The following is a 25,404-nucleotide window of genomic DNA, read 5'->3' as shown; positions in this document are numbered from 1 at the left end:
CCCTTAGAACAATAAATATTTAAAGCCCACTCCTGAACCCTCAGTTCTTATGTGATCATGCATTAGTGGTAGGGGGTCCCCAGCTGTGGTATGTTTTTATTTGGGGGCCCTGAGATGGGCAGTGGTTGTACGCCCCTGATTGAAGGTAGACCTCCTGGAGCAGGCCTGCAGCCGCACTCTTCCCTACCTCTGCCTCCTTAGCGCGGCTCTGCAGGGAGGCCCGCAGCTGGCCGATGATGGCGTCCCGCTCCTTCAGGCTGCACGCTTGCTGCTCCTCTGCCTCCTGCTTCAGCCACTGCAGGTTCTTGTTGGCCTCTCTCACCTGCTCCAGCTCCAGCTCCCTCCCACGCAGGACGCCTTCCAGGGTCTGGGACACGCACGCCAAGTGAGACAAAAACACCCAGCTGCCTCCGTAAGAATCATGACAGCGTGTGATGGTGGGTTCTGTACCGTGATGGTCTCTTCATTCTTGGACAAAACGTAACGCAGTCGCTCCAGGTCCCTCTCCTTCTCCCTCAGGGCCAGCTGGAGTCGTCGTGTGTCCCCGTCCTTCTCCTCCAGGCATCGGAATTTGTCATCGATGGCGTGCTGGTGGGACATGGCAGAAAGATAAAGATAAAGCCATGACCAAACTGGTCATTGTGCAGGCGGCACGCACTTGCTCCCAGCAGGGGGCAGCAGAGTGTCATACCTCCAGGGCTATGTCCCGCTCCTTGATACGCTCCTTCAGTTTCTGCAGCACTGTGTTTAGGGTCTTATTAGGTCCTTGTTGGTCCAGAAGCCCCAGATATTCCTAAAGGAAGGAGGAATAGCATTGTTATTCAACAAGCGTTGCCATGCCTACAATAACCCTCTGAACGACGGATATACCAGCAGCATCTGGCAGTTCTGACCTGCACCATCTGCTCCTTGTTCCTGAGCGAGATCCTCAGCTGTTGGATGGTCTTGTCCTTGGCCTCCACCTCCGCCTGCTTCTCGCTCTCCACCTCCTTCAGCCGGTCCTCCTTTGCCTGCAGGTTGGAGCGGGCCCTCTGCAGGGCTCCCCGAAGCTCCTAGTGGGTGGGGGGGGGTGGGGGGGGAGAGCACCAGTGTAGCATTCGCCTCAGACATGTTTCTCTGCTGAGCTGATGCCATCGTGCAGAGTGCTGAAAGTAGGTGCCCGGGCCACAGGAAGGGTACAGGCACAAGCTACACACTTTCTTGAGACACTACACATAGAGGCAGTGTATACTACCACTTAAATGGCGCATTTGTGTGGGCCCCTGAGGGATGGGATCCCCCACAAACAGTCACTACATTAGGGGGGGTGAGAAACAACAAACCTGCCCCTGTGTTACACAACCACACTGAAAAAGTACCAAGACAGATTTATAATGCACAAACAAATATGTTTAAATATATAACAGAATGTATTTCCTCCTTAAATACTGCTATCTGTGGCTGTTCCTTTTCCCCAGCAGAGGAACTGGCAGCGGGGGGGGGGGGGGGGGGGGGGGGGCTGTTAACCTGGTTGTGCTGCTCAGAGGCACCCTGGTGCTGCAGCGCCTCCTCCAGGTCGGCTTGCAGTCGGTCGCGGTCGCAGGCCACGTCGGCGGCCCTCCACTGGCTGCGCCTCTCTGCTCTCTGGCTGCCCTGTAGCTCCAGCTGGGTGGAAAAGAGGGACTCCTGCAGGGCGAGGAGCTCCCTCTGCATCTGGGCCACCTCGCTGTCTGACACCTGGGACGCACAAACACACACTGAAGGGTTGGAGGGGGCACGCAGGAGGAATGGGACACCCTACAAGGATCCCTATGCATTTCAATACTCCTCCGGACCTCAAGGGCCAGATGGTGTTCAGAGATTCCCTCTTAATCACTTTGTTGACTCTCCACTTTAAAATACTTCCTGCTGAAACCTGATACATGACAAATGGGGCTGTGCACCTGGCCCTGTGTTGCCCCCCCCCCCCAGTTACAGGCACCCAGACAACACTGTGTAGAAACGGGGTCTTACCTGCAGGTGCTGGAGCTGGTGTCGTTGTGTCACCTCTCTCAGCCTGAACAGCATTTCCTTCTGGCCCTCGATGACACTGTACAGCTCCTGCACCTGATTCACAGCAAGGTAATGAGGTGCCTATCTGCTATACAGTTGCCCCGCCCATTGGCCCACCCTTTAGCCCGCCCCTTTCGGTAGCCCCTCCCCCCACCTCTCTGTCTTTGGTTCCGGCCGTCTCCCTCAGGCCCTGGATGGTACGCTCCTGCTGCTGGGAGGCCTGTCTCACGGACCGCAGCTCAGACTCCATCTCGTACAGCTTCTCCTGCAGTGTCTGCCCGGGCAGAGACACGCCACTGTGATAAGCTGCACCCGATTCATGCCACCCTTCCCAGTTCGCGGCTGCCAGGTCACCATCAGGTAGTGCCTTTTTTAAGCAATATCCGAGGCAACTGAGGATTCTGGGTCAGCGTCAGCTGGGCCCACCTTGTTGCCGACCTCGCTCTTGTGGATCCGGGCCTGCAGTGACTGAACCTGCAGCTGGGCCTTCTGCAGCTCACTCACACACTGGCCAGCTGCACATTCGTACTGGTTCAGCTGGGTCTGCTGCTCCTCGATAAGGCTCTGAAGACACAGAAACACAGCATCAATGCGTCGGGACATTTATATACCCCTAATGTTCCTCAGAGTCAATTTCTGTATCTTAAAAGGTACATTTACCTACAGCTAGGATACTATTAACAAACACTTGAGGGTTCAGCCCCAGTAACAAGCAAAGGTGCAAACTGGTTCTTCAGTAAGGCCATTAATCCCAGTTTCTCCAGGGACTAGCTGGCTCTATTTATTTTCAACTTTATGTCATACAGGGATAAAAGAGTCTGCTAAGTAAATATAATGTAGAGCCGGTCAAAATAGTGTCTTGGGGGGGAGACGACAGTAAACAGCAATGCAGAAAGGACTTGGGGAATGAGCATCATAGCTAGAATTTAAAGGGTAAAACAGGTCTGCTGTTTTTACAAACACAATGGGGCTGCCAGCTAATCAGAGTTTGTAATCGGGCGATAAGACACATCAGCCCTCAGTTATCATGCCGGGGGGATGGACGACACCCAGACAGTGATGTGGATCCTGCCCTCCACATCCTTAATCAGCAGCAGATTGTTTCCGAAATCCTAATCACATTCAGTCAGGTGTGGAAAATTACATCCCAATGCCTGACAAATACTGGCCATGCTAGCGACTGACACTTCCTGTTTTCATGTTGGCATCATGCGGAACCCCCCCACCCTGAGTGAGGGGAAATTGGAATCCTAGTGAGTTTTAGAAAACAACTTCTTTCCACCAGAGTGGGTCACTTTCCCTGGTTATTAACAGGCCAGGGACTCACTTTGGGAATATTTATGCATAAAGTGCCTCACAATATTCCATAAAAATTTTAAAACTTTGATTCTACTCCATAGTTTTTCCCATCACACTCTGTCCTGTATAATATGCTGCCCACACTGACCATAGAAATTTGATCTAAAAAAAATAAATAAAATAAAACACTGAACACTGTCACAGTCCATCCAGGCCATCTGTGAAATTAGGCCAACATCAAATCTTGGTGACGACAGACTATGGTAGAGAATAAATTCTACTCTACAGAAAAAAAGAAGACAAACGGTTAGGGTCAGGTACGGAGATAAAATAGGCCAGGAAGAGAGCTTATATAAAAGTGGAATGTTTACATGAATAAAGCACCAGAATTCCTTCCATCCATCCATCCAGCAATTGCTTTTCCAGCACAGGGTTATTGCGAGCATGGAGTACAACATCTATTACTGTGTGGACAGACTGCAGATAATGAGCCACAGACAGAAATGTTACTGTAATTGTGCAGTGAAGCTAAGATTTGATGTGAGTGTACGTGTAGCTTCTGGAAGGTCCAATGGCTACATTAACCCCCCCACCCCAGATAAACAAAATTAAAGCCTTCAGATCAGCTCAGGTATGGAGCGAGAAAAAGGGCTGGTATCCCCATAGCAACCAGCTCGATGTAAACAAAATAAGTCAATAAGTGAGAGGGAGAAAAAGGGACAGGATGTCGGATGTACACGCAGTTTCGAACACAACAACCGTTTCCATAGCGATATCCCTGTCACTGAGCTAAACACATTCTGGGGACAATCGAGAAGAATACAATGAGTTACCCTAACCCTAATGTGTGCTGCCTATCCACCGAACATGAAACACGTGATGTCAAATTATTTTGATTTCCTAAAATAATACATTAAAGCAAGATGCAAACTGAAGGGTGATGAATTGCGCTTATTTAAAGCACAACCCTCCTCTGCAAATGATGAAAAACAAGGAGTTTCCCGTCGATTCGCAATGCAGGTGAAGCAAAATTGACAGGCGTGGTTGTAAGCTTGACATCTGAGGTTAAATCAGATTCCACAAGCCCACTGACTCCCCTTCTATGTTTGATGGTACCAGTGTGAGAGTGAGAGGACCGGCAGTCGCCGGCTTCCGGTACCTTCCGTAAGCGGAAGGGCATGTACTCTGCGTAGACGTCCTGCCACAGGTCTTCCAGCTGCCCCGTCTCCAGAGGCAGCTCCAGCTGGAGGCGTGGGGTCACGACGTCGGGGAAGCGCGAGAGCGACCCACAGCACCTGCCACACAGCATCCTGGGCACCGGGTCGGCCATCTTGCCATTGCTCTCGGGGCTAACGGGCTTCACCAGAACGGGAAGCCTGCTTCCACGAGGACTTTGCACAGGCCGGTACTCAAAGTCCTTCACCAGGCTGAAGGCCAGTGCCAGCTTGCTGAAGGTACCCCCCCTCCGCTCGTCGACGGGGGAATCAGACTTCAGCTCCTCCACGGCCTCCCCCTCCAGCTCCTCCTCCCGAGCAGACGCCTCCAGGGACTCGGCGGACGACGCCGGGCTCATACCCTCTGCACTGCCATCGTCCGCGGCTGCCTTGCCCTCCGTCATGGGCGTCAATGCGGGCACTGGCTCGTCGCTGTCCAACATGCTGAGGGAGTAGCGGGTGGACGGGCCACAGGAGATGCTCCTAGCCAGCTTACGGGGCACGCGGCAGACGGCCTCGTAGTCCGAATCAGCCACGCGCAGGGCGGCACACCCTCTGCACCGCCTGGACCGGTACCCCGAGCTCTCAGACACGTGGCAGTGGTGGTGAGCTTCCAGTGTCTGTTCCTCATCTTCAGCCCAGGATTCATACGCAGAATAAGCAAAGTCCTCCTGAAGCAGGGCACCGTATTTGGCGTCGGGGAGGTCAGACATGTCCACAGTGCAGTCCCCGGGCCCCCCAGCGCAATGGGGCCCCGCCCTGGGCTCCTCGCCGTTGGTCTTCATGTAGAGGTTTCCGATGCACTGTCTCAAGCGCTCCTTCTCCAGAAGCAGCCTCTGGAGGCGCTCGATGGACAGCGCCTCCACGCGGGCGATCACCGTGTCGAAGCGGTACATGCGCTCCAGCATGAAGGTGCACTTGCCGCAGGCGAACTCCGGACGGCCGTCGCGGGTCAGATCGTGGCCCAGCACGTGGGACAGCAGCACCTGGAGGCTCAGCTTGGCGGCGGGGTGGAAGATCCAGCGCCGCTGGTTCCCGCACAGCTCGCGGGCGCATATCCGGCACGGCTCCTTCATCCTGCCGTCTAACATCAGGGCTGAGGATTGATCTCTCAAGGTTTATAAATGTGCAAAATAACAAAGCGTCTGCTTTCAGTAGGCTTCGGGACTAATAAAATACATTCAATATTCAGCTCACGGTACAGAAAATGAAAACAAACTATCTAATAATAAACCAGCCTGTCAACTCTGTTCTCAAAATTTCAGTGCAAAATCACCAGCAGGCAGTTACCTAACCACCGGGGTAATAAATATATAAATAAATAATATTAAATTCCTAACGCACAGTAAAACGAGTCATGTATACGGAGTTAACGAGTAGATTAAGGCGCCGCGCATCAGCATCCGCGACGGCGACCATCAAGGCAGGATCAGCATCTACGCAACGCCATGCAGCGCCGGCTGCACGGGCCAGAAGCCATGTCATATTTCGGTACTGTAAAAGCAACCATTGCTCTACCGATTTAACAATAAATTAAATAAAATACATATGTACACCAACGAAATCCTTAGTCAACAAAGACTGCCCTTTATATAGTTGGTTAATCTAGATCGTATCGAATCGCTTCTGTCACACAGATCCCAAAATCGAAAAAAAAAACATCAGGAGATCTTCGTTTTAAAAGGCTAGTATGACAGTCCATGTCCCGATGACAAACAAATGTGGCGTGCTGGTTAGCTTCATCGCTGCCGATGCTGGGAAAACGCGTCTGGTCAGGTTCGCCTCAGAAGGGCGAGTCCTACACGAAAGCTCAAACAGGTTCCCGTCTCTCTCCTTCGCGGCATTATATATTTTTTAAAAAGCGCCTGTCAAACTGCGATTTCGTGATTTGCTTCCGCCAGCAGACAGAAGAAGAACAGGCTGACATTTTCATACGGGGAGGAAGCGGCTATTAGGCGGCAGTGATGTGGCAACATTGTAACGAAGCTCCCGCGGAGCGTACCATCGCCGCGCCGGCGAGGGGGGGACGGTGCCGTGCGAGGAGCCGGGCGAGCCGCCCTGCTTCGGCAGCATGTCATCTCCGACCGTTATCGCTATCGCCGCATCGCATGTTTATATTAAGAATAAATGCGTTCAATAATTCGTATTGGTCTCGGTTAGCCGAAACAATGATCCCAAAAAACAGTGTAACTTCTGTACTTCCACAGTTATCCTGCATATTGCGGCGTCTATTTAGCGCATCAGCCTTCAATAACACGGCTGTAGCGCGGCGTAAATGTTCTAAAACATTCGAGGGTCGTTCTCCATACGTTCTCATTACAAAATTTGAAAATTCAAGAATGTAAATGGCCTCGGTGTAGTTCAAATGTCAATCTACCTATAAAGACATTCAAATACTGTAAATGGCGGACAAATTATAATTATTTTGAATTTTTCCTCCTTTCTGTTATGTGTACTGTTATGATATCTTCTTTTTCATGTTCATATTCTTATTATGGAATAATAATATTATAATATTATGGGATAAGGCCTGGGATGGGTCCTGCCTAAGACTGCATAAGAATTTCAAAGATGGATGGATGGACGGATATATCGAACAAGCATTTTGCAGTAAAGCTACACTGCGACTTTAACTAATAAAACACAGTTAATGCTGAACTTAAATATATTTCTCAGTTTGAAATTTGGATTGTCTATGAATTTTTTTTTTTATCAATTCACACGGAACAATCATTTTTGCGTATTTGTGTTATTTCGGATACAAACCGTGTTTTTACAACCATCCATCCATCCATTTTCCAAACCGCTTATCCTATTGGGTCGCGGGGGGTCCGGAGCCTATCCCGGAATCAATGGGCACGAGGCAGGGAACAACCCAGGATGGGGGGCCAGCCCATCGCAGGGCACACTCACACACCATTCACTCTCACATGCACACCTACGGGCAATTCAGCAACTCCAATTAGCCTCAGCATGTTGTTGGACTGAGGGGGGAAACCGGAGTACCTGGAGGAAACCCCACGACGACACGGGGAGAACATGCAAACTCCGCACACATGTGACCCAGGCGGAGACTCGAACCCGGGTCCCAGAGGTGTGAGGCGACAGTGCTAACCACTGCACCACCATGCCGCCCAGTGTTTTTACAACCGTGACTGGGAAATGCCCTGGGAAAACTGCTGTTATCTTCGAAAAAGCAGAGGTATCCCAGGAAACGACGGCCACTGAATGGCAGCCCTCACTGTAAACCCTCCCACACAATTTAGACGGTGGGAGTAAGACCAGCCCCACTTAGGTCCTCACTTAACGACTGTGAATCTAGCATCAGGTTGTATTTAAGTCTTTGTCATACAACGGCCTGCCGGACTGGGGTGTCTAATCACAAGGTGGGGATTTAGACTTTCAGTGAATATAAGTGTGTGTTTGGGGGGGGGGGGGGCACTGCACATCACATGCTTTGTAGAGAGGCACCACTAAAGGCCATTTCACAAGACAGATAACAGTGATTATGGAGCAACACACGCTCAGGCGTGGGTGATGGTCCCAGCACTCAAACTGAAAGAACTATGTGAGTACAATTCATATCCAGGCCTAAGGACATTAATTATTTTTGTCTTAGTTGCTTGACTTTTTGAACCTTTGCTGTTGTTCTAGAATGTTCAGAAATGGGGGAGGGAATCACATAATTACAAGGCTGCTTTGTTATGTTAAGAACAAACCCCGCCCAAACGGTCCTGGATGAGTCCCGAATCTCGCTTCACAAAGTCGACGGTGAGCTGTGGAAACCCCAGGACGACCTGACCAAAGCTGCCTTTTATTCTCTCTACTCCTACATTCTCATTGTGTCCTTTGAAATGTGTTACTTCCTGACACCTTCTACACATCTGCATTTGTCTCGTGTTTCTCTTGAGTGATACCTTTATGCAGAGTAACAAAAAATACAATAAAAATACAGAAATGCAAAACTAGTAACTTATCTTGAAGAGACGGGCTACCATGATTCCTCGTTACGTCAAACACGGCACCACCCCCCCCCCCCTCATGGCCCCCGTGCTTTTCCCATTAAATTCCAAAGTATCTCAGGCCTAAATTCTACTCATTCCATTGCTGCTTTCAGTCTCATGTTAGGCCTACAGGCACAGCGCTTCCATGACACCACTGATGAAATTTCCCCCTGGCAGCATAATGGATTAACCCATCAGCTTCTACTTTTAAATAATTCTGTTTCTCATCCATTATTTGCAGTGAATAAGAACACTGAGATTTTGTTGTCTACATATGGTTAAAGATTAACAAGACCAACCTGTCACCAAAGCTCTAAAAACCAAACAGGGCAGTGACAATACTGCTTAACTTTTCAACAATGAGGACAATGAATAAAATTCTATTGTATTCAAAGCAATTTGCGAAGTCTGGCACTGGAAATGATGCCAGAAACAACATATTTAGACTCATTTTCATGTGTCTACTGGACAAAACAGAAATATTTCACACTGCCTTCTAAAAACCTTTTCAATTAACAACATAATAAAATAATAATAAGACTTCAAATTTCAAAAGTCACAGAGAAACATAAAAAATCAAGCCTTTTTTATGCCTAATGTTAGTTTACATCAATTTCTCTTTGGAAAACCAGAGGTGGGATGTTGAATCCAGAAATTAAATGTAAAGGTTGTTTTTTTGGGGGGGGGGGGGGGGGTGCAGAGGACTGGTGCCTCTGATTTGTGGATTTTACTACTTTTCCAGTGATGTAGTATTCAGACATATTCAGGATTCCCAAATGAAGGCTGCTGTTAAATTAATGAAATGTTTTTTACTCCTAGGAGACGCTGACTGTAGCATGAAGCACGGGGTGTGCAGCGTGTAGCATGTAGCACGGGCTGTGTAGCATGTAGCACGGGCTGTGCAGCGTGTAGCATGTAGCACAGGGTGTGCAGCGTGTAGCATGAATTGATAAAATGTAGCACTGATCTTCTCACAGGTATACACAAAGCTATTTGTAATCTGAAGGCAATGAAAGACAATTTACATGTGAATAAGTTACACCAAGAAAGGAACATTTCAGCTTTGTCATTCATTAATTAGAATTTTTAGTCAAATACATATCTGTACTGTGTCAGTTCTCAGTTCTCTGTGTTTGCCTAATAAGCCAACAGCACTCAGCAAGGAAACACAAAAAGGAACAGCGGGTGTAAAGCTACACGCTGATCTTTGCGGAAGATATGGCGCTCGGGCTGGAGCAGAAGGAACCAGAACTGCATCTCCTGCCCCAGGAATTAGGAACTTCTGAAGAACGGGATTTAAAAGGAGGAGCTATTATTGAGGCTGGGAAAGGCCCCCATCTTTAAGAAACGCAAGAAGTAAAAGAAGGGCAGCTATTATCGCAGACGGAGAACCTGATACGCGGGCAGGGAATTTAAAAACACAGCGTGAGTGAGTAAGTAGAAACAGTGTCATAAAAATATAAACGGTAGTAACCACCCTCCCGTAGCAGGCTATGAACTGCGTTTCTAAAAAAATACATATGTGAAATTACATTAGTGTAGAGTTATTTGTTTGGTTTTAAATGTAAATTTATTTAAAAATGTGTTGTGGTGAGGTTCTGAGCTTTGAGTACAAACATTTTCATGTCTGACTTCCTTTAAAGCATGACACGCTATATGACACGCACAGGGCTTGGCATAGCCACTGCTACATACTTTGACCGCCCAGATGAAGTGTGAGATGACTTCCAGTAGAGGGCGACCTCTAGCAGCACATCACTGAAAAGGATGTGGAGGGGAGCACAGTAGTCAGGGCTGGCCAGTAGAATTTGACCCACATACCTGCATCTGTTGCTGAATGCGCAGTTTCTCCCGGCCCAACTCGTCCTGGTAAAACTGCAAGCAGGGAGGAGGTGTTCATGCAGTGCTGGGATTGGAGGAGGCGTTCATGCAGTGCTGGGACTGCAGAATGTCGCCTCTCCATTCAAAAACAGCTACATTTTTAACTCCCTTTTCATATAGATTATCATGCAAATTAATGACATTAATCAATGAGGATTTATAAAACAACACTCATAAATAACAGAAAATCGGATATTCATGGTATTCACATATCAATACTGGAAAAAAGGTTTTCATGTCGTGGTTATGTTACACTTACATACATGCATATAATAATATATATATATACATATGAAACATGACTCTAGTGAGCTGAGTATTAAGTCATATTTTCTGGGCAGTGTGAGTATTATGTGGAAAAGTACGAGGTGCTGCGTCACATATTGCAAATTCACTCACAACATTTCTCAACAGAAACACAATGCACCAATAAATCCACAATATTCCGGCTCCAGTCTCTGTGGACTGTATCAGTGTTGGGCCTTTGATATTATGGTGAGCTGTATTGGAAAGCCAGTGACCATGGTGAGTGTTGATGCCGACAGGCGTGTTTCCGGCCTGGGCCCACCTCAGCATCCTGCTCCTTCTGCTGGAGGGAGTCTGAAAGGTCCTGCACCTGGTCCTCCAGCTGGTCCACGCGCCCCTGCAGGGAGGCCTTTTCCTCTGCCAGCTGATCAACCAGGGCCTCCTTGGAGTGCAGGGCCTGAGTCAGCTCCTCGATCACCCTGCGGGGCAAGGAGGATCGGTCACCAGTCCAAGCTCTACTCTCTCCTGTCACCAGTGAACCTCCAGCAGTGTAGATGTTGCCATTTTCAGGCCGTGAGGCGTGATCATCTTTCTTCTCTTTAGTATATTTATTCGTTTAAATTTAATTGTTTTATTCTAAGTGACACACATTTGAGAAAGCAGGCCCAGCCAGACACTGGGGGTTAAAAGTCAAGGGCCCAGCCACAACCACCCTGCTGACGGTGGGATTCGAACTGGCGAGCTTCAGATTACAGGTCCCATATTTTTACCTCAGCTCTCTCGTGTGGCAAATCACAGCAATCCCTTCAAATTCAATAGGAATACATAGTTACATTCCGGACATTATTCAAAGGGCCGAGCTCTGCCTGATCTACGTGGTTAATCCCTCCGGAAGCACACTGTATGGGTCCCGCCCTGAGGACAGGTCCCCGCTGTCCCTGTCTTGTGCATCGCTGTCTGTCAGTGGGGGCACTACGGCCGCGGTCAGCTACAGAATTGAAGGGCGGCAAGACCAGCAAGCAGCCAACGCTTCCAGTCTGTAATATTCCAGGTATTTATAGACTAGTCAAAAGTTTACCCTCCCTGCTAGCTAACCTGTTGCCAACCGTAAGATGTCGACATGACGAAGACCAAAATATCATACACGCTCATTCCAGCAGGTATCACTTTTTTCTTATTTGCTTTCTGGTTCAGGTTTTAAGGTGGTTTCTGGTTTTAGCTCCTTTATAACCCATAATGCCAAAGTGCCTCACTTGTCCTTTTCGGTCAGTCTGTCGAGCAGAGTGGCCCCAGGGAGACCCTGCATGTCCTCCTGGCACTTCATCTGCCTCTCCAGGGCCAGGCACCGCTGCGACTCAGACTCCGCCATGGTGGCCATCTTCTCCGCCTCGCTACGTGCCAGGTTGGCTTCCTGCGTTCGCGAGATTGGTGCGGTGAGGAAACCGTCATGGTGCAGGAGTAAGAATGACGACTACCAAGCATTGGAAATGAACTGGTTAACAGAACCAGCACACAGTTTTATGCGGCTCTCTTCCATAACAAGTATAGGGTATAACAGTATAGGATCTGTCCCAGAATGCACAGGGACACCAGTCCATTGGAGGGGACTCACTCATACACGCAGCCACATGCTAAAGGCTATTTAAGGACCTAAGCACATGTTGGGCAAACATGAATACATATAAAAAACATGGTGAGAACATGCAAACTCTACACACATATTGGGGGTAAATCCATGACCCTACAGGCGTAAAACCACCAAACCAGTCACACCACCTCAAAACAGATTCACTCAGGGGTACATGATGTAAGGGGTGCCTTTTAGTGTTAGTATTTACAGGGTATAATGTAAAGTCTGCACACAGAGTGAACTAGAAATACACATGTCGTTTTGAGTAAGTATAGTAAACTATACTCTGGCAGCTATACTCTGGGGAGTAAACTGGGGAGAGAGTCATACTTCTTGCAGGAGCTGGATCTTGGTCTGCAGGATCTCCTGCATGTGGTCGATCTCCTGCTGCCTCTCCGTACATCGCCGCTGCAACTCCACCTCATTGTGATTGGTCAAGCTCTCTACCGTGGACCTATCGGAGAACAGCAGGAGGCATGAATGCGGAATATTTAAAAAAAAATACTTCAGCTGGGTCCATGGACATGTGTGGATATGGTTTTTAGCTGTACGCTTCAGCCCAAAAGGTTGCGGGTTTCAGTCCAGAACGGATACTCACACCCCAATAGTACGAGTAACAGTCCATATATAACAACAAAAATCTGAACGTAGAATATTCTTGTAAGTTAATAAATAATGCACATATTTTCCTTTTGAAAAATAAAACACTCTAATGTATTATTCACAACATGTCAATTACGCAAAACGACCTGACTGCTCAGGATAGTTACTGTTGGGAGCCCTTGGTGCATCAGCCAGCCCAGCTGCTCAGCTAACTGAAATACAACCCCAACACGTTCTCCATTTAGGGGGCTGGCTGGGGGGGGCGGCTATATCGAATATTCTAAAAAGCCATACAACGCAGCAGAAATTGAAGAAGAGGTTGACGATTTAAGGAAAAAACCGAAAGGGAGACAGGAATAAAGTTAGCGGTAGGCTGCGGTTTTAGCGCCGGCTGCTAATGGAGTGACGATGTAGTTTCGGCCATTTTACTTCTGGTCACGTATGTCAGTGCATCAGCCTGGCGGCTTTCTACGATCCCGCTGCCCGGCACCGGATACGACGAAGTGAGAGTGATTTCCAGGGCAGCTTTTTGGCAGTGGTGCCGCGGGGCTCACCTTTCAACAGCTGCTGCCCCTGACTGCCGCTCATGCACTGGAGTCCAGCAGTGCAGCAGTGCCGACCCGGCTAGCTAAATCAGCAGCTAAACTGTAGATGAAGGTTGTCGGGGGCCTTACCGCTGATGCCTTCTGCATTTCACATTCAAAAGCAGGAGTAGCGTAACGTTAAGGACATAGTGAATGAACGGCTCCTTAAAATACCTTCACAAAACACATCTAAGGGCCAAACCTCCAGTATCGGGTTGTGGTGAGCTTGGAGCCTATCCCACAAAAGACATCTAAGGGCCACACCTCTATCCAGTACCGGGTTGTGGTGAGCTTGGAGCCTATCCCACAAAAGACATCTAAGGGCCAAACCTCTATCCAGTACCGGGTTGTGGTGAGCTTGGAGCCTATCCCACAAAACACATCTAAGGGCCAAACCTCTATCCAGTACCGGGTTGTGGTGAGCTTGGAGCCTATCCCACAAAAGACATCTAAGGGCCAAACCTCTATCCAGTACCGGGTTGTGGTGAGCTTGGAGCCTATCCCACAAAACACATCTAAGGGCCACACCTCTATCCAGTACCGGGTTGTGGTGAGCTTGGATCCTATCCCACAAAACACATCTAAGAGCCAAACCTCTATCCAGTACCGGGTTGTGGTGAGCTTGGAGCCTATCCCACAAAAGACATCTAAGGGCCAAACCTCTATCCAGTACCGGGTTGTGGTGAGCTTGGAGCCTATCCCACAAAACACATCTAAGGGCCAAACCTCTATCCAGTACCGGGTTGTGGTGAGCTTGGAGCCTATCCCACAAAACACATCTAAGGGCCACACCTCTATCCAGTACCGGGTTGTGGTGAGCTTGGATCCTATCCCACAAAACACATCTAAGAGCCAAACCTCTATCCAGTACCGGGTTGTGGTGAGCTTGGAGCCTATCCCACAAAAGACATCTAAGGGCCAAACCTCTATCCAGTACCGGGTTGTGGTGAGCTTGGAGCCTATCCCACAAAACACATCTAAGGGCCAAACCTCTATCCAGTACCGGGTTGTGGTGAGCTTGGAGCCTATCCCACAAAACACATCTAAGGGCCACACCTCTATCCAGTACCGGGTTGTGGTGAGCTTGGATCCTATCCCACAAAACACATCTAAGAGCCAAACCTCTATCCAGTACCGGGTTGTGGTGAGCTTGGAGCCTATCCCCCCAACACAAGGCAGACACTGACCTACAATGGGCAACTCCAGTTTTGCAACTGTGAGAGAAAACCAGACGATCCAGAAGCCTCCACACACACAGTGAGCCAGGAATCAAACCCACAACCCAGAATGTATGAGGCCACAGGACTACAGAACTGAGCCACCATGCGGCTGTAACAATAATAATGAAAATACGAGCATGGGATTGGAACCTACACCCCTGGAGGTGTGAGGCCACAGTGATTCGCTCTGAGACACTATGCAGTCTTAATAACAATAAAAAGACAAGCCTGGGATTGGATCCTACACCCTGGAGGTGTGAGGCCACACTCTAACTTAGCTACCCAATCCTATGAGGCCCCAGAGGGCTGCATGTGGTCTTTCTCACAAGTGTCACACCCTCCGGTCCCTGTCGCCTCCAACAGGGCTTTATATGAGGAGGGGTATCAGTTTGCAGCCCAGAAAGAGCTGCCAGCATTGTCAGCTGTGCCCTTAAGGCGTGTCAAACTAAGAGCACTATCGCTGACCTTTGTGTGGCCACCCCTGAAAGGCGAGTCCCAGTCTGTTTGCAGGCTAGTCTCGGAAGGGCAGGTATCACCGGCACAAACGGGCTTCCATACAGTGACACCGCAGACTGAGGACGGAATACCTGGCATTTCTGAACGTCAGCTAAAGGACCTTAGGGGCTATGTGTGGTTACTGCAGTAAAATGACAATATTTACATGATTATTATATAGCTGGCTCTCAACATGTGTAACAGCAGTTAGATGTGTTCATAACATTTGCCCTATGATGGAAAAATCGTACAAAATCATACAAATAATAATAATAATAAGCACATTACTTACAGGGCATTATCAAGCAGCTGCTGTTTCTCCTGTAACTCTTGCTTCAGACTCTCCACTTCCACTTTCAGCTCAATGTTCTGAAACGGGAAAACAACAGAAAAAGCGAAGAAATTAAAAGGCGAGGCCAGCAATTTGAATTAAGAAAAATATACATGATTAAAACAAAGTCCGGCACGCCGGTAGGTTCTGGGTTATATGCCCGAAATATTTTGAGTAGCACGGAAAGTTTTGCTCTGATGTTTCCATTGAACGGTGTTTTACAGCTGCTTTAAAAAGAGCTAAATTTATTACTTTTGTGACATTTATATACTGACACAAGCTTTAAAAAGCCCACTGATAGAATGTGGGCTATCATAAACGTGGAGATAGCACCCCGGACCCTGGATAAAAACACTCACTATTTATATTTTATGAAGTTACTTGTTGCTATTCATGCCCTGGTACGCTGGCAGCCAGACACACCAACCATGACTGCGACAGACGAGGCATTCCCATAATAATCATCTCTGGCGGGATGTAATGCGTGCTTCAGGGTGGTAACTGATTAACCTTTTACTTTATCTACAGCTTTGCGTGCGGCATCTTGGCACCGGATTTGATGAGCATTTTGAGGCTCGGTGATACTGAGCCGAGCCAATAAGCTTTCAGCCCGAGGTCGGGGCCGAGGGGAGTCGACACAAGGCCATTCAAGTCCAGGTTCCGGAGTCCTGCCTATGCAGATGCTAGACACACCAGCACTGGGCTGCTGTTCTGAAAACGGTCCCGGTCCCGAAGTCGGCACATTTCAGGGTGTGTGCAGTTGCGGAACGCCAGGTGATCTGCGCAGGCGATCTGCGCAGGCGATCTGCGCAGGCGATCCGTCTAAATGTAACTTAACGCCAGTTCGGGCCTACAGCCGGTGTCGGTTACCTTTTATTTATAGCGCAACAACGCCAGAGCCCATTGGGTGGCAGGTGATGCTCATTATTCCCCAGCACAGACGTCCACCTGCATCACAGACAGCCTTTTCATCAGCTAGCGTCTTGGCTAGCGTGCTAATGCTGAAAATAACGCCCCGTCAGTGGGCCGTATTTAGGCTTTTCGGTTTGACAATGGTAGCTCTTTGCTCTATTTTATTGTAACTGTTGGTTCCCCCTCTTCTCTCACCCACAACAGCAGATCGCTGCCCATGGCACCAATAACCATAAACACACTTCGCTGATCCCTGTGGGGAATGTTCTCTTTTCACATACCCCCCTCTGGCTCTGCATGACACACAGGGACATATATAGGTGAACGCAAGCCTGGCAGCAAAGGATAGCCACCTCCAGTCGAGTCCGTTGGGGGGGGGGGCTATTCTGCTTAGACCGGGCCTGAACCAGTCACCTTCCGATCACGGGAACAGAGGCTCACCCCACCGAGCCACACACTGTCCCCCAAGCACCTTATTGTAGAATTTCACACCTAGCCCATCCCCGTTCTGATCTCTGACTTCGTATCGCTCATCTGAAGCCAACTGCAATATTAGTTTCATACAAAATATAAACATTTGCCCAGACTTTTGCATACTGGTGTCAGGCTCAGGGTTGGCAACTGAACAGCAAACTCACACAGACCCTTCAGCTAATGAAGCCTAACTGACACTCATTTGGCTAATTGTCTTGAGTTCTACAGTAAGAGGGGTCAGCTGGGTGAATGCAAGAGTGCTGAAAGGAAGACAGGGGGCTACACAAACAAATATATTCTAGCGGCCCCCGGCCACTTTTCTCATCTGTGTTTGTCAATTTAGACAGATAAGGACTTGAGTTCTGGAGACTTTTCTTTGTTTACTGGAGCATCAAATTTAGAAGCCATGGAGTTTCTTGGTGTAATATAGAGGAACAAGTAGTTAGGAGTCTATAAAAGACCAATCACCTCTGACGCAGTCCGTGTGGAGAATAAAAAAAGCTGAATTTCAGCAGGTTAGTGGAAAGACGTGAGAAGGGGCACATTATCATGGAAACAGCCCCTGTCAGGGGCACTTAGCGTATGCTAAGTATCCGTGATGTTAGCCTCATTTCCTAGGAGCCACACAATGCTAAAAATAAGACCACCTGTTATTTTGACCTCCATAAGCTGGCAACAGAGACCCTTTTAACTGGCCCCACGTGCCGAGAGAGAGAGAGAGAGAGAGAGAGAGAGAAAGACTGTGACTGTCTGACTCTTCCTACAGTAAGTCTCTGCAAGAGACACAATCAGTTGATAACTGACAGAAACAAAGCGGACTGAAGGCTAAGAAAAATGATTCACACAGATGCAGAAACAAACGTGAGAACTTTCTCCAAGTGTGAGATCTCATCAAAACAATAACAGACCTAAAACAACTTCCCTCAATCCAGATCTATTTCAGTAGGGGGAAGGCATTTTTATAATAAGAAGAGCAAATTCACAACAGGACACAAACATATATAGCATATAGACACGTTAACCGCCTGTTGTCCGATAGCCTGTGTGGTTTTTAGAGAAAACACCACAATCCAGTTGTGTATCAGTTGGCTTTGGTTGAATTATATTTGACCAAATTACTTATAAAATAATCCTTAATAATGAGATAAAAGTCTGTGATACTTGCTTTCAGAAAAGGACAAAACTGCACGTACCCATAAGATTCGAGATTTATGTCCGAGTTCATATTATCTATGACTTTGTGATGGCTGTGTAAGTGTTTACATCGAACGAATCGATCAAAAATCAGACAGAAATATAATTATAGGTGAAATATACAGCACATATGCATACATATGCAGTGAGTGGCAGCAGTGCATGACCTTTTAAGGATTATCTGAATATGTAACAGTGACTGAAACTTCTGACACTGGAGACAATCGCCTTTAAAATAATAAGTACACAGCCAGAAAACATTTATTTTAATTTTTGGCTACTTGTGGATTCATTGAAAAAATGCAGTTAATTGAAATGCTAGAAGAAGATATGTGTGTGTTTGGATAAAATACATTCATATTATATATTGTTTCTGCTTAAAAAATTACTTGAAATGTACATAAAACTATTTTTAATCTACATTATAGATTTCAAATGAGTTCAGTCATTCATTACTATATTATATGTAAACAATGCATAATAAGTTGAAAATTCACTGATTGTAATTCATTCATATAGCAAGAATCTTGTTTTTAGTTAAAGTTTACAGGAGATGGGATCCTTGTCATAGTTGGTTTAACCACATTTTAATCTTCCAAACTGATACTATACTATTGTCTGTGAATCTAATCTTCAGCGTCTCCATTTCTGTGCTCATCAGCTTTTCTGCAACAGTCAAGAATAGAAGCTGTAAGGAAATTTCATCTTCACCCAGCCAGTCTGTGTGGTTTCTCTGTGTTTAATCTTATCTATAACGAATTTACAGAACCTTTGAACGGTGCCACAAGACAGAGGATAAGAGAATGGTTGTGGGATTTAGGAATCACATCATCGCTTTCGACACACACTCAGGATGAGCACACGGAAGATCTATACCTGTCGTGCTATACAGGAAGTAGGAAAAAGTGCTGCTTCAGATGGTCCACACATGAACAAGGGGTTCAAATTCAAAACTCTGCATTGCTAGTGCAACAACGACATTGCAAATTCAGCTCCATCCACATTCAGGAAACAACAATATGAAGGCGCACAATGTGATGACGTGCTTTAAGAGCTTCAGGGCCAGATGAGGTGACAAACCTGAGAGAGCATCTTAAGTAAGGAAATGCGACAATCTAATATGCCTTCGGAGCTATTTACACAGCATCGAATGAAAACAGTTGCTATGCATCTTAAGGCATTTTTCTGACATTTTTAATAGCATTAAATCTAGACCCAAAGACCCGAGACAGTTTTAAAATTCGAATAATGTCAGATCTAGACCCCTGAGAAATTAAATAGCTTTGAGACTCGCCAGTATCATATTGACCAGGGCTGATTGCGATGGATCTCATAGCCAGAAAGTTCAATGCATGAAATATTCAAATCAACATTTACATGTTCACTCAGGAAAACCCTGTCATAGGGGATACATGAAGATAAACTTTCTGCCATATGGCCGTGGTTTTTAATCAATCAAAGCATCCAAAAACCAGCCTGCTGTGTACCAACACACCCGTCCGGCCTCACTCATCAATACCCCCCCTCCCCGCATGAGATCATACCCCCAGGTGTCATCACTCACCCTCCTATGGACGTCCTCGCTGCTCTCCTCATACTTCTGCTGGATGCGCTCTTCCAGGAAGTAGATGCGAAGCTTAAGGCTGAAGTTCTCCTTCTTCAGGTCGTGGAGATGCTGCGACAGGGTGCGGTAGCCGTTAGACATGGCAGGTCCGGCAGGGGCATCTTGGAGCCCCTCGGTCCCGCGAAAAGGCAGCAGATTGGAAGGAAACGCCAGCCAAACGCGAACTCAGATTCAGTGGCTGATAACGCTATTACGTTCCAGTGGGTAACAGCATTAATACGCCCAGTGCTAAATGTGGCACACATGACAAGTGAGGGCTTGAGACCCTACTTCAAGCCCCCCCCCCAACCCCCCAAACCCCGCCCTTAGCCACAAGTCTGTTTGCAGGGGGTGGGAATAGTAGGAGGATCTGCAGCTTTTTTTAGGTTCCGTAAGGCATGCCAGTAATCCTAGGAGACCCGGAGGCCTCCACTGATACAGGCACAAGTGGCATAGAAGCAGACCCTGGCCGAGGAGAACTAGACTGAAAAAAGGGAGACAGAGGGGAGGATCAGGAGAGGCTTGGGGGGGGAGGGGGGGGTCAGATGTGTGCCTCTCTCAGCTAATTCCCCCTGGCGTCAGGGGCCATGCTAGAGCAGGACAGAGTCTCAACAACCGCCAAGCACCTGCTTATCTTTAAATGTCCATTCATTTATTTATTACACATATTTAATCTCACACTGGAACAGAAAAGTCTCAAATCCATGATCCACCCAAGTCAGCTGTAGAACCAGTAAATGGTTAAATCAAACAAAAAAAAGCATTTTAAGAATAAGATATATTTATGACGTGAATTAAAACACTTCAAGTTCTTCAGAAGTGAAATACTGTGTCTAAATTATTTTATTATTGTACAACTACACTTGCAGACAGCTAATAAGTGCTGGTGCTGCATGTATGATGCCGTTATGTGAAGAAGAGAATAAATGGTGACTCTCCGGGAATAAGTGCGACGCCAAAAGCTCGCCGGAACGTGAGAAAAAACAGCAATTTACTGAACTAAGATACTGTATCTCCTCATTTGCCATGATTTAATTGTGACAAATAGGCAAAACCCATCGTTTGCAGTTCTGATCTTGAGAGCAGTATCTGTTAACTATGACCCTGCGAGGGTTTCCCAGCAGAGGAGGAGACTCTGAATTTACCGTGACGTCACAGGCATAAACAAATAGGCAAATACTCAGCGACGTAAATAAGCACTTGGGTTTGCTATCTATAGCCAACAGTGAGTTGCGGTTGAGCTCATAACACAGAGCACAGTGAGTGTGTGTGTGTGTGTGTGTGTGTGTGCGTGTGTGGGGGGTGGGTTACGACAGTTCACATAAGGATAGCATGTACTGGTTAAAACAAGAGACATAGGTCCTGGGGCCTGCAAGTCCGAGCACCAAGGGATGAAATACATTTGTTGATTTGAATAAAAATGCCCATTCATTGATCCTATTATTTCTTAGTAGGTATTGTAGTACCTCTTTCTATAGATCATCCCATTTGCCCAGGTATGTTTTGCAGTTACTGGGTATTGTTTAACCTTAAAACAGAATGTAGCAAGAATATGCTGCGCTGCTCCATCCAATAAGAAATTCGGTAGCTACGCGGAACGCTGACGCCAAACTGCATATGATAAGACGGCAGGCATCAAAAAGGGGTTAAAGAGCTGGTGCTGAGCGCTTTTTGTCCGACGGTGGTGCTGTAGCTCCACTGACCGGGACGGCCGTGTCTGCCGACACCCCGCAGTACAGACGCGGCAAAACACACGGCTGGTGGCGTCTATTTTTAGCGAGCTGTTACTGGAAATCCGATTCAGAGGACTGGAATTCCAGAGAGCCACAAATGGGGAGAGATAGGATCCGTGGGAGCCGGAGCATCACTGCGGGTCCTGGTACTTTTGGACAAACGTGACCGGTTGTTGCACAGCTACAGGAGGACAATAAATTGCTCTGAAGCATTTCGCTCTAACAAGAGCCTGAGTTAAGGGAGTGTCTGTGAGATTGTTGACACGTCAGTGGGGTTAGAGCATTACTCTCATGTTAAAGCAGATGTTTACAGGAGGAGTGCACTCCAAGTCCGTACAGTAGCCCACAGCTCCTGAGCATACTGAACATAGCCGACAGAACAGACAGCTTCTGTCTGTGCATCTGAACTCAAAATTAAGATAAGATAAGATAAGATAAGATAAGATAAGATAAGATAAGATAAGATAAGATAAGATGAGATAAGATAAGATAGGACTTTGTTGATCCCACAGTGGGGAAATGTGTGTGTTATCACAGCTCCAGACAGATAGCAAGAAAGAGTTACAAGAGTAAAGAATATAAAAAATACAAGAATAAGAATACAGAAATAAAAATAATATAAATAATATAAGAGACAAGTTACAGAGACAAAATCTGCCTTGTGAACTGAACACTCTGATTGGATTAAGGCCAGATGACCAAGCGACTGTGCAGCTGAGGTCAAAGTGAGGTACAGAGACAAATCTACCATGTGAACTCAGGGCCCCAAAAGACGCTAATATGGCCAGAGGCCCTAACGGCTGCGCAGTTGGGCTCAGATCAGGGACTGTGCACCTCAGACCAGAACGAGATCAAACAACCAATGGATGCCTGTCGGAAGACACGACGAGATCTAACGAGGCAAGTAATATTTCAGCAATAATTCCTGACACTACAGAAATCAACCAAAATTCATACCGGCTGTGGTGTGGAACAGAATGAGTCTACGTCGCTGACCCCGGTGGGGAAATTCTCTTTTGCCCTACCCTCTATACCCTCGCCCTCTATAGGTGCGAGCAAGCTCGCCAGTGAAGGACAGCCACCTGTAATGGTGCCCAGGGAGCTGGGGGTTAAGAGCCTTGCTCAAGGACCCACAGATGTGCCGAGAGCTGGGCACCGAGTCTCAGCCCACCGAGCCTCAGGCTGCTCCCAGAAAGAGGACTCTGGTCTCCTGCTGGCTGTAAACCCATCGCAGCAGGAGATTCCCAGCTCCCTGAGGCAAGCTCAGCCCATTCAGCCACGTGGCAGCAATGTAGCAAGAGAACGGATCTCGTGCTGTCACATCACGCTTGACAAAACAGCTAAACATTAACCATTGACTGAAGCAGCTTGGAGGAAGAGCTCAGTTAAACCATTAGGGTGTCATTTGCTTACCTCAGGATTAGTGAAATCACATTATGAAATCACGTTGGCAAACAGAATAAAGCCTTTTAACTGAACTCCTGACCCAAAGATACTACAGAATTTTCATAGCATGCTGCAAACAGCAAAAATTTCACTTCTTTGCTTAGCACATTGATTTTGGTCATACGGCAGTGCAGGGAATGAGGCAGAGAACAACCCGGAAGAGATAAATGTCTATCACAGAACATGCACCCTCATAAACTATAGGCAATATTGAGACCCCAAGCTGCATGGTTTTGGACTATGAGAGGACGCAACCATACAGACACAGGGAAAATTTACAAATATCCCTCACACACACACACACACACACACACAGTTTCTATTCATATCTTTGTGAGGACTGTCCATTCATTTCTATGAAAAATGCCCTAATCCTAACAATGACAGCCTTAACCCCTACACATCCCTAACCTTAACCATAAGCAACCAAATGAAATACAAGACTCCTGGCATTTGACATTTTTGACCTGAAAATGTGGTCCCCACTATGTAATATAAACATAATCACACACACACACACACACACACACACATACACAGGGCGGTAATGAAGCCCACAACCATAGCTGCCACCAAATATATTAGTATAAGTGCATCCCCAGTAAGCACAGACCACATCGCTTCCTGTAACGTCATGCGCCTTATATATCCTCCACAGATATCCTGTGTCGTCAGTCCATGTGTTACATAAACATGTAAACATGAGTCTCGACGTGTCCCAGCCCTGCCATGTGGTTCCTGAATTTTTGGGAAGGGAACCAAGGGGACACATAGAGGCGTGTTTTTTACAGCAAGGCTTTGATTCGCAGGCCGGACTAGCGGGATGGTGTGAAGTTCAGTGACCAGTAACGGGTCAGCGAAGTCCAATACAGAACTGGAGCTCAGGAATTCAGATATACAGGGAGTTTCCTTCAGCGTATTCAGGTTCATGGCATTATGGACGTCTTGTAGGATGCATGTAGACAGCAAGGGTAATTTTACACTCAAAAACAACTAGACTGTCTACAATTTACCCAAAACAGATCCAACCCTCCCCCATCTGTCTTCCAACTGCTTACCCTGAACTGGATCATGGAGGTAAGGCCTGGAGTGTATTCCAGGCAACAGTGGGCAGTGTTTATCGACCAGGTCCTTGGGTAACCCCAATCGGTCCACATTTTTGCTCCCTCCCAGACAGCCCACATTTTTGCTCCCTCCCAAACAGCCCACATTTTTCCTCCCTCCCAGCTCCTGGTCAAAAATGCAGACCCTCTGGGGTCCTCGAAGACCAGTTTGAGTAACACTGGCGTATGGCACCGGGACTGGAATAACACTTCTGCTGTTATTTTCTTAAGAGCTTTATGTTGGTTTCTGAGGAGGGCTTGCCATCAGCTGTTAGGGGGGGGTTACGGTTAGAAAGCAAGATTTTCCTCCCTCGTCATTAAAAAAGCAGACACAGAAGCCACAGTGAGGGGGGGGGGGTGTTAGTTTTATGACGTTAAGCTGTCAAAATACAACCTCAGTAGATTTATTTGCATTTTTTTTATCCGCCGTCTGCAAAAGTGTCAAACTGGGCCTGAATGTGAGGTGGGTAGACAGAGAAGGAGAAGGTGGGCAGAGACCAGACTCCCCCCCTCTGTTAGATTCCTACTGCTCGCCCTCTCTCTCGCTCTCTCTCTCGTTCTCTCTCGTTCTCTCGCCCTCTCTCGTTCTCTCTCGCTCTCTCGCCCTCTCTCTCGTTCTCTCGCCCTCTCTCTCGCCCTCTCTCTCACCCTCTCTCTCGCCCTCTCTCTCGCCCTCTCATTCTCTCGCCCTCTCTCTCTCTCGCCCTCTCTCTCACCCTCTCTCTCGCCCTCTCTCTCACCCTCTCTCTCGCCCTCTCTCTCGCCCTCTCATTCTCTCGCCCTCTCTCTCTCTCACCCTCTCTCTCGCCCTCTCTCTCGCCCTCTCATTCTCTCGCCCTCTCTCTCTCTCGCCCTCTCTCTCTCTCTCTCGCCCTCTCTCTCGCTCTCTCTCTCTCTCGTCCTCTCTCTCGTCCTCTCGCCCTCTCTCTCGCTCTCTCTCGCTCTCTCTCGTCCTCTCTCACCCTCTCTCTCGCTCTCTCTCTCGTTCTCTCGCCCTCTCTCTCGCCCTCTCTCTCGCTCTCTCTCGCCCTCTCTCTCGTCCTCTCTCACCCTCTCTCTCGCTCTCTCTCTCGTTCTCTCGCCCTCTCTCTCGCCCTCTCGCTCGCTCTCTCTCTCACCCTCTCTCTCGTTCTCTCGCTCTCTCTCTCGCTCTCTCTCGCCCTCTCTCTCGCCCTCTCTCTCGTCCTCTCTCACCCTCTCTCTCGCTCTCTCTCTCTCTCGTCCTCTCTCTCGTCCTCTCGCCCTCTCTCTCGCTCTCTCTCGCCCTCTCTCTCGTCCTCTCTCACCCTCTCTCTCGCTCTCTCTCTCGTTCTCTCGCCCTCTCTCTCGCCCTCTCGCTCGCTCTCTCTCTCGCCCTCTCGCTCTCTCTCTCGTTCTCTCGCTCTCTCTCTCGCTCTCTCT

The 25,404-nt window shown here is 47.8% G+C and overlaps 1 protein-coding gene and 1 long non-coding RNA gene across 3 annotated transcripts in view; both read right to left on the bottom strand.

The window, feature by feature from the left end:
• LOC125708454 (phosphodiesterase 4D interacting protein) overlaps positions 1 to 25,404 on the bottom strand; it is a 61,068-nt gene that overhangs the window by 24,784 nt on the left and 10,880 nt on the right. Inside the window, 14 exon segments of the mRNA XM_048975981.1 lie at positions 188 to 367; positions 451 to 588; positions 692 to 793; positions 894 to 1,052; positions 1,507 to 1,716; positions 1,993 to 2,085; positions 2,186 to 2,305; positions 2,458 to 2,595; positions 10,370 to 10,423; positions 10,998 to 11,154; positions 11,929 to 12,086; positions 12,636 to 12,759; positions 15,500 to 15,576; positions 19,683 to 19,793. Coding sequence (XP_048831938.1) covers positions 188 to 367; positions 451 to 588; positions 692 to 793; positions 894 to 1,052; positions 1,507 to 1,716; positions 1,993 to 2,085; positions 2,186 to 2,305; positions 2,458 to 2,595; positions 10,370 to 10,423; positions 10,998 to 11,154; positions 11,929 to 12,086; positions 12,636 to 12,759; positions 15,500 to 15,576; positions 19,683 to 19,793 — 1,821 coding nt within the window.
• On the bottom strand, positions 12,766 to 14,988 carry LOC125708467 (uncharacterized). Of its 2 annotated transcripts, none has more exons than XR_007382482.1 (4): positions 14,615 to 14,988; positions 14,351 to 14,548; positions 14,087 to 14,218; positions 12,766 to 13,954 (listed from the first exon to the last, which is right to left on the bottom strand). It is a non-coding gene; the product is annotated as an uncharacterized LOC125708467 (long non-coding RNA). The 2 variants fall into 2 exon arrangements; XR_007382481.1 differs by having other exon boundaries at positions 14,087 to 14,284; positions 14,417 to 14,548.

This window comes from Brienomyrus brachyistius, chromosome 15 (genome assembly GCF_023856365.1).
Source record: "Brienomyrus brachyistius isolate T26 chromosome 15, BBRACH_0.4, whole genome shotgun sequence".
Classification (NCBI taxonomy): Eukaryota; Metazoa; Chordata; class Actinopteri; order Osteoglossiformes; family Mormyridae; genus Brienomyrus; species Brienomyrus brachyistius.
Note: the sequence above shows the minus strand (reverse complement) of the source record. Positions and strands in the feature narration are given on the sequence as shown.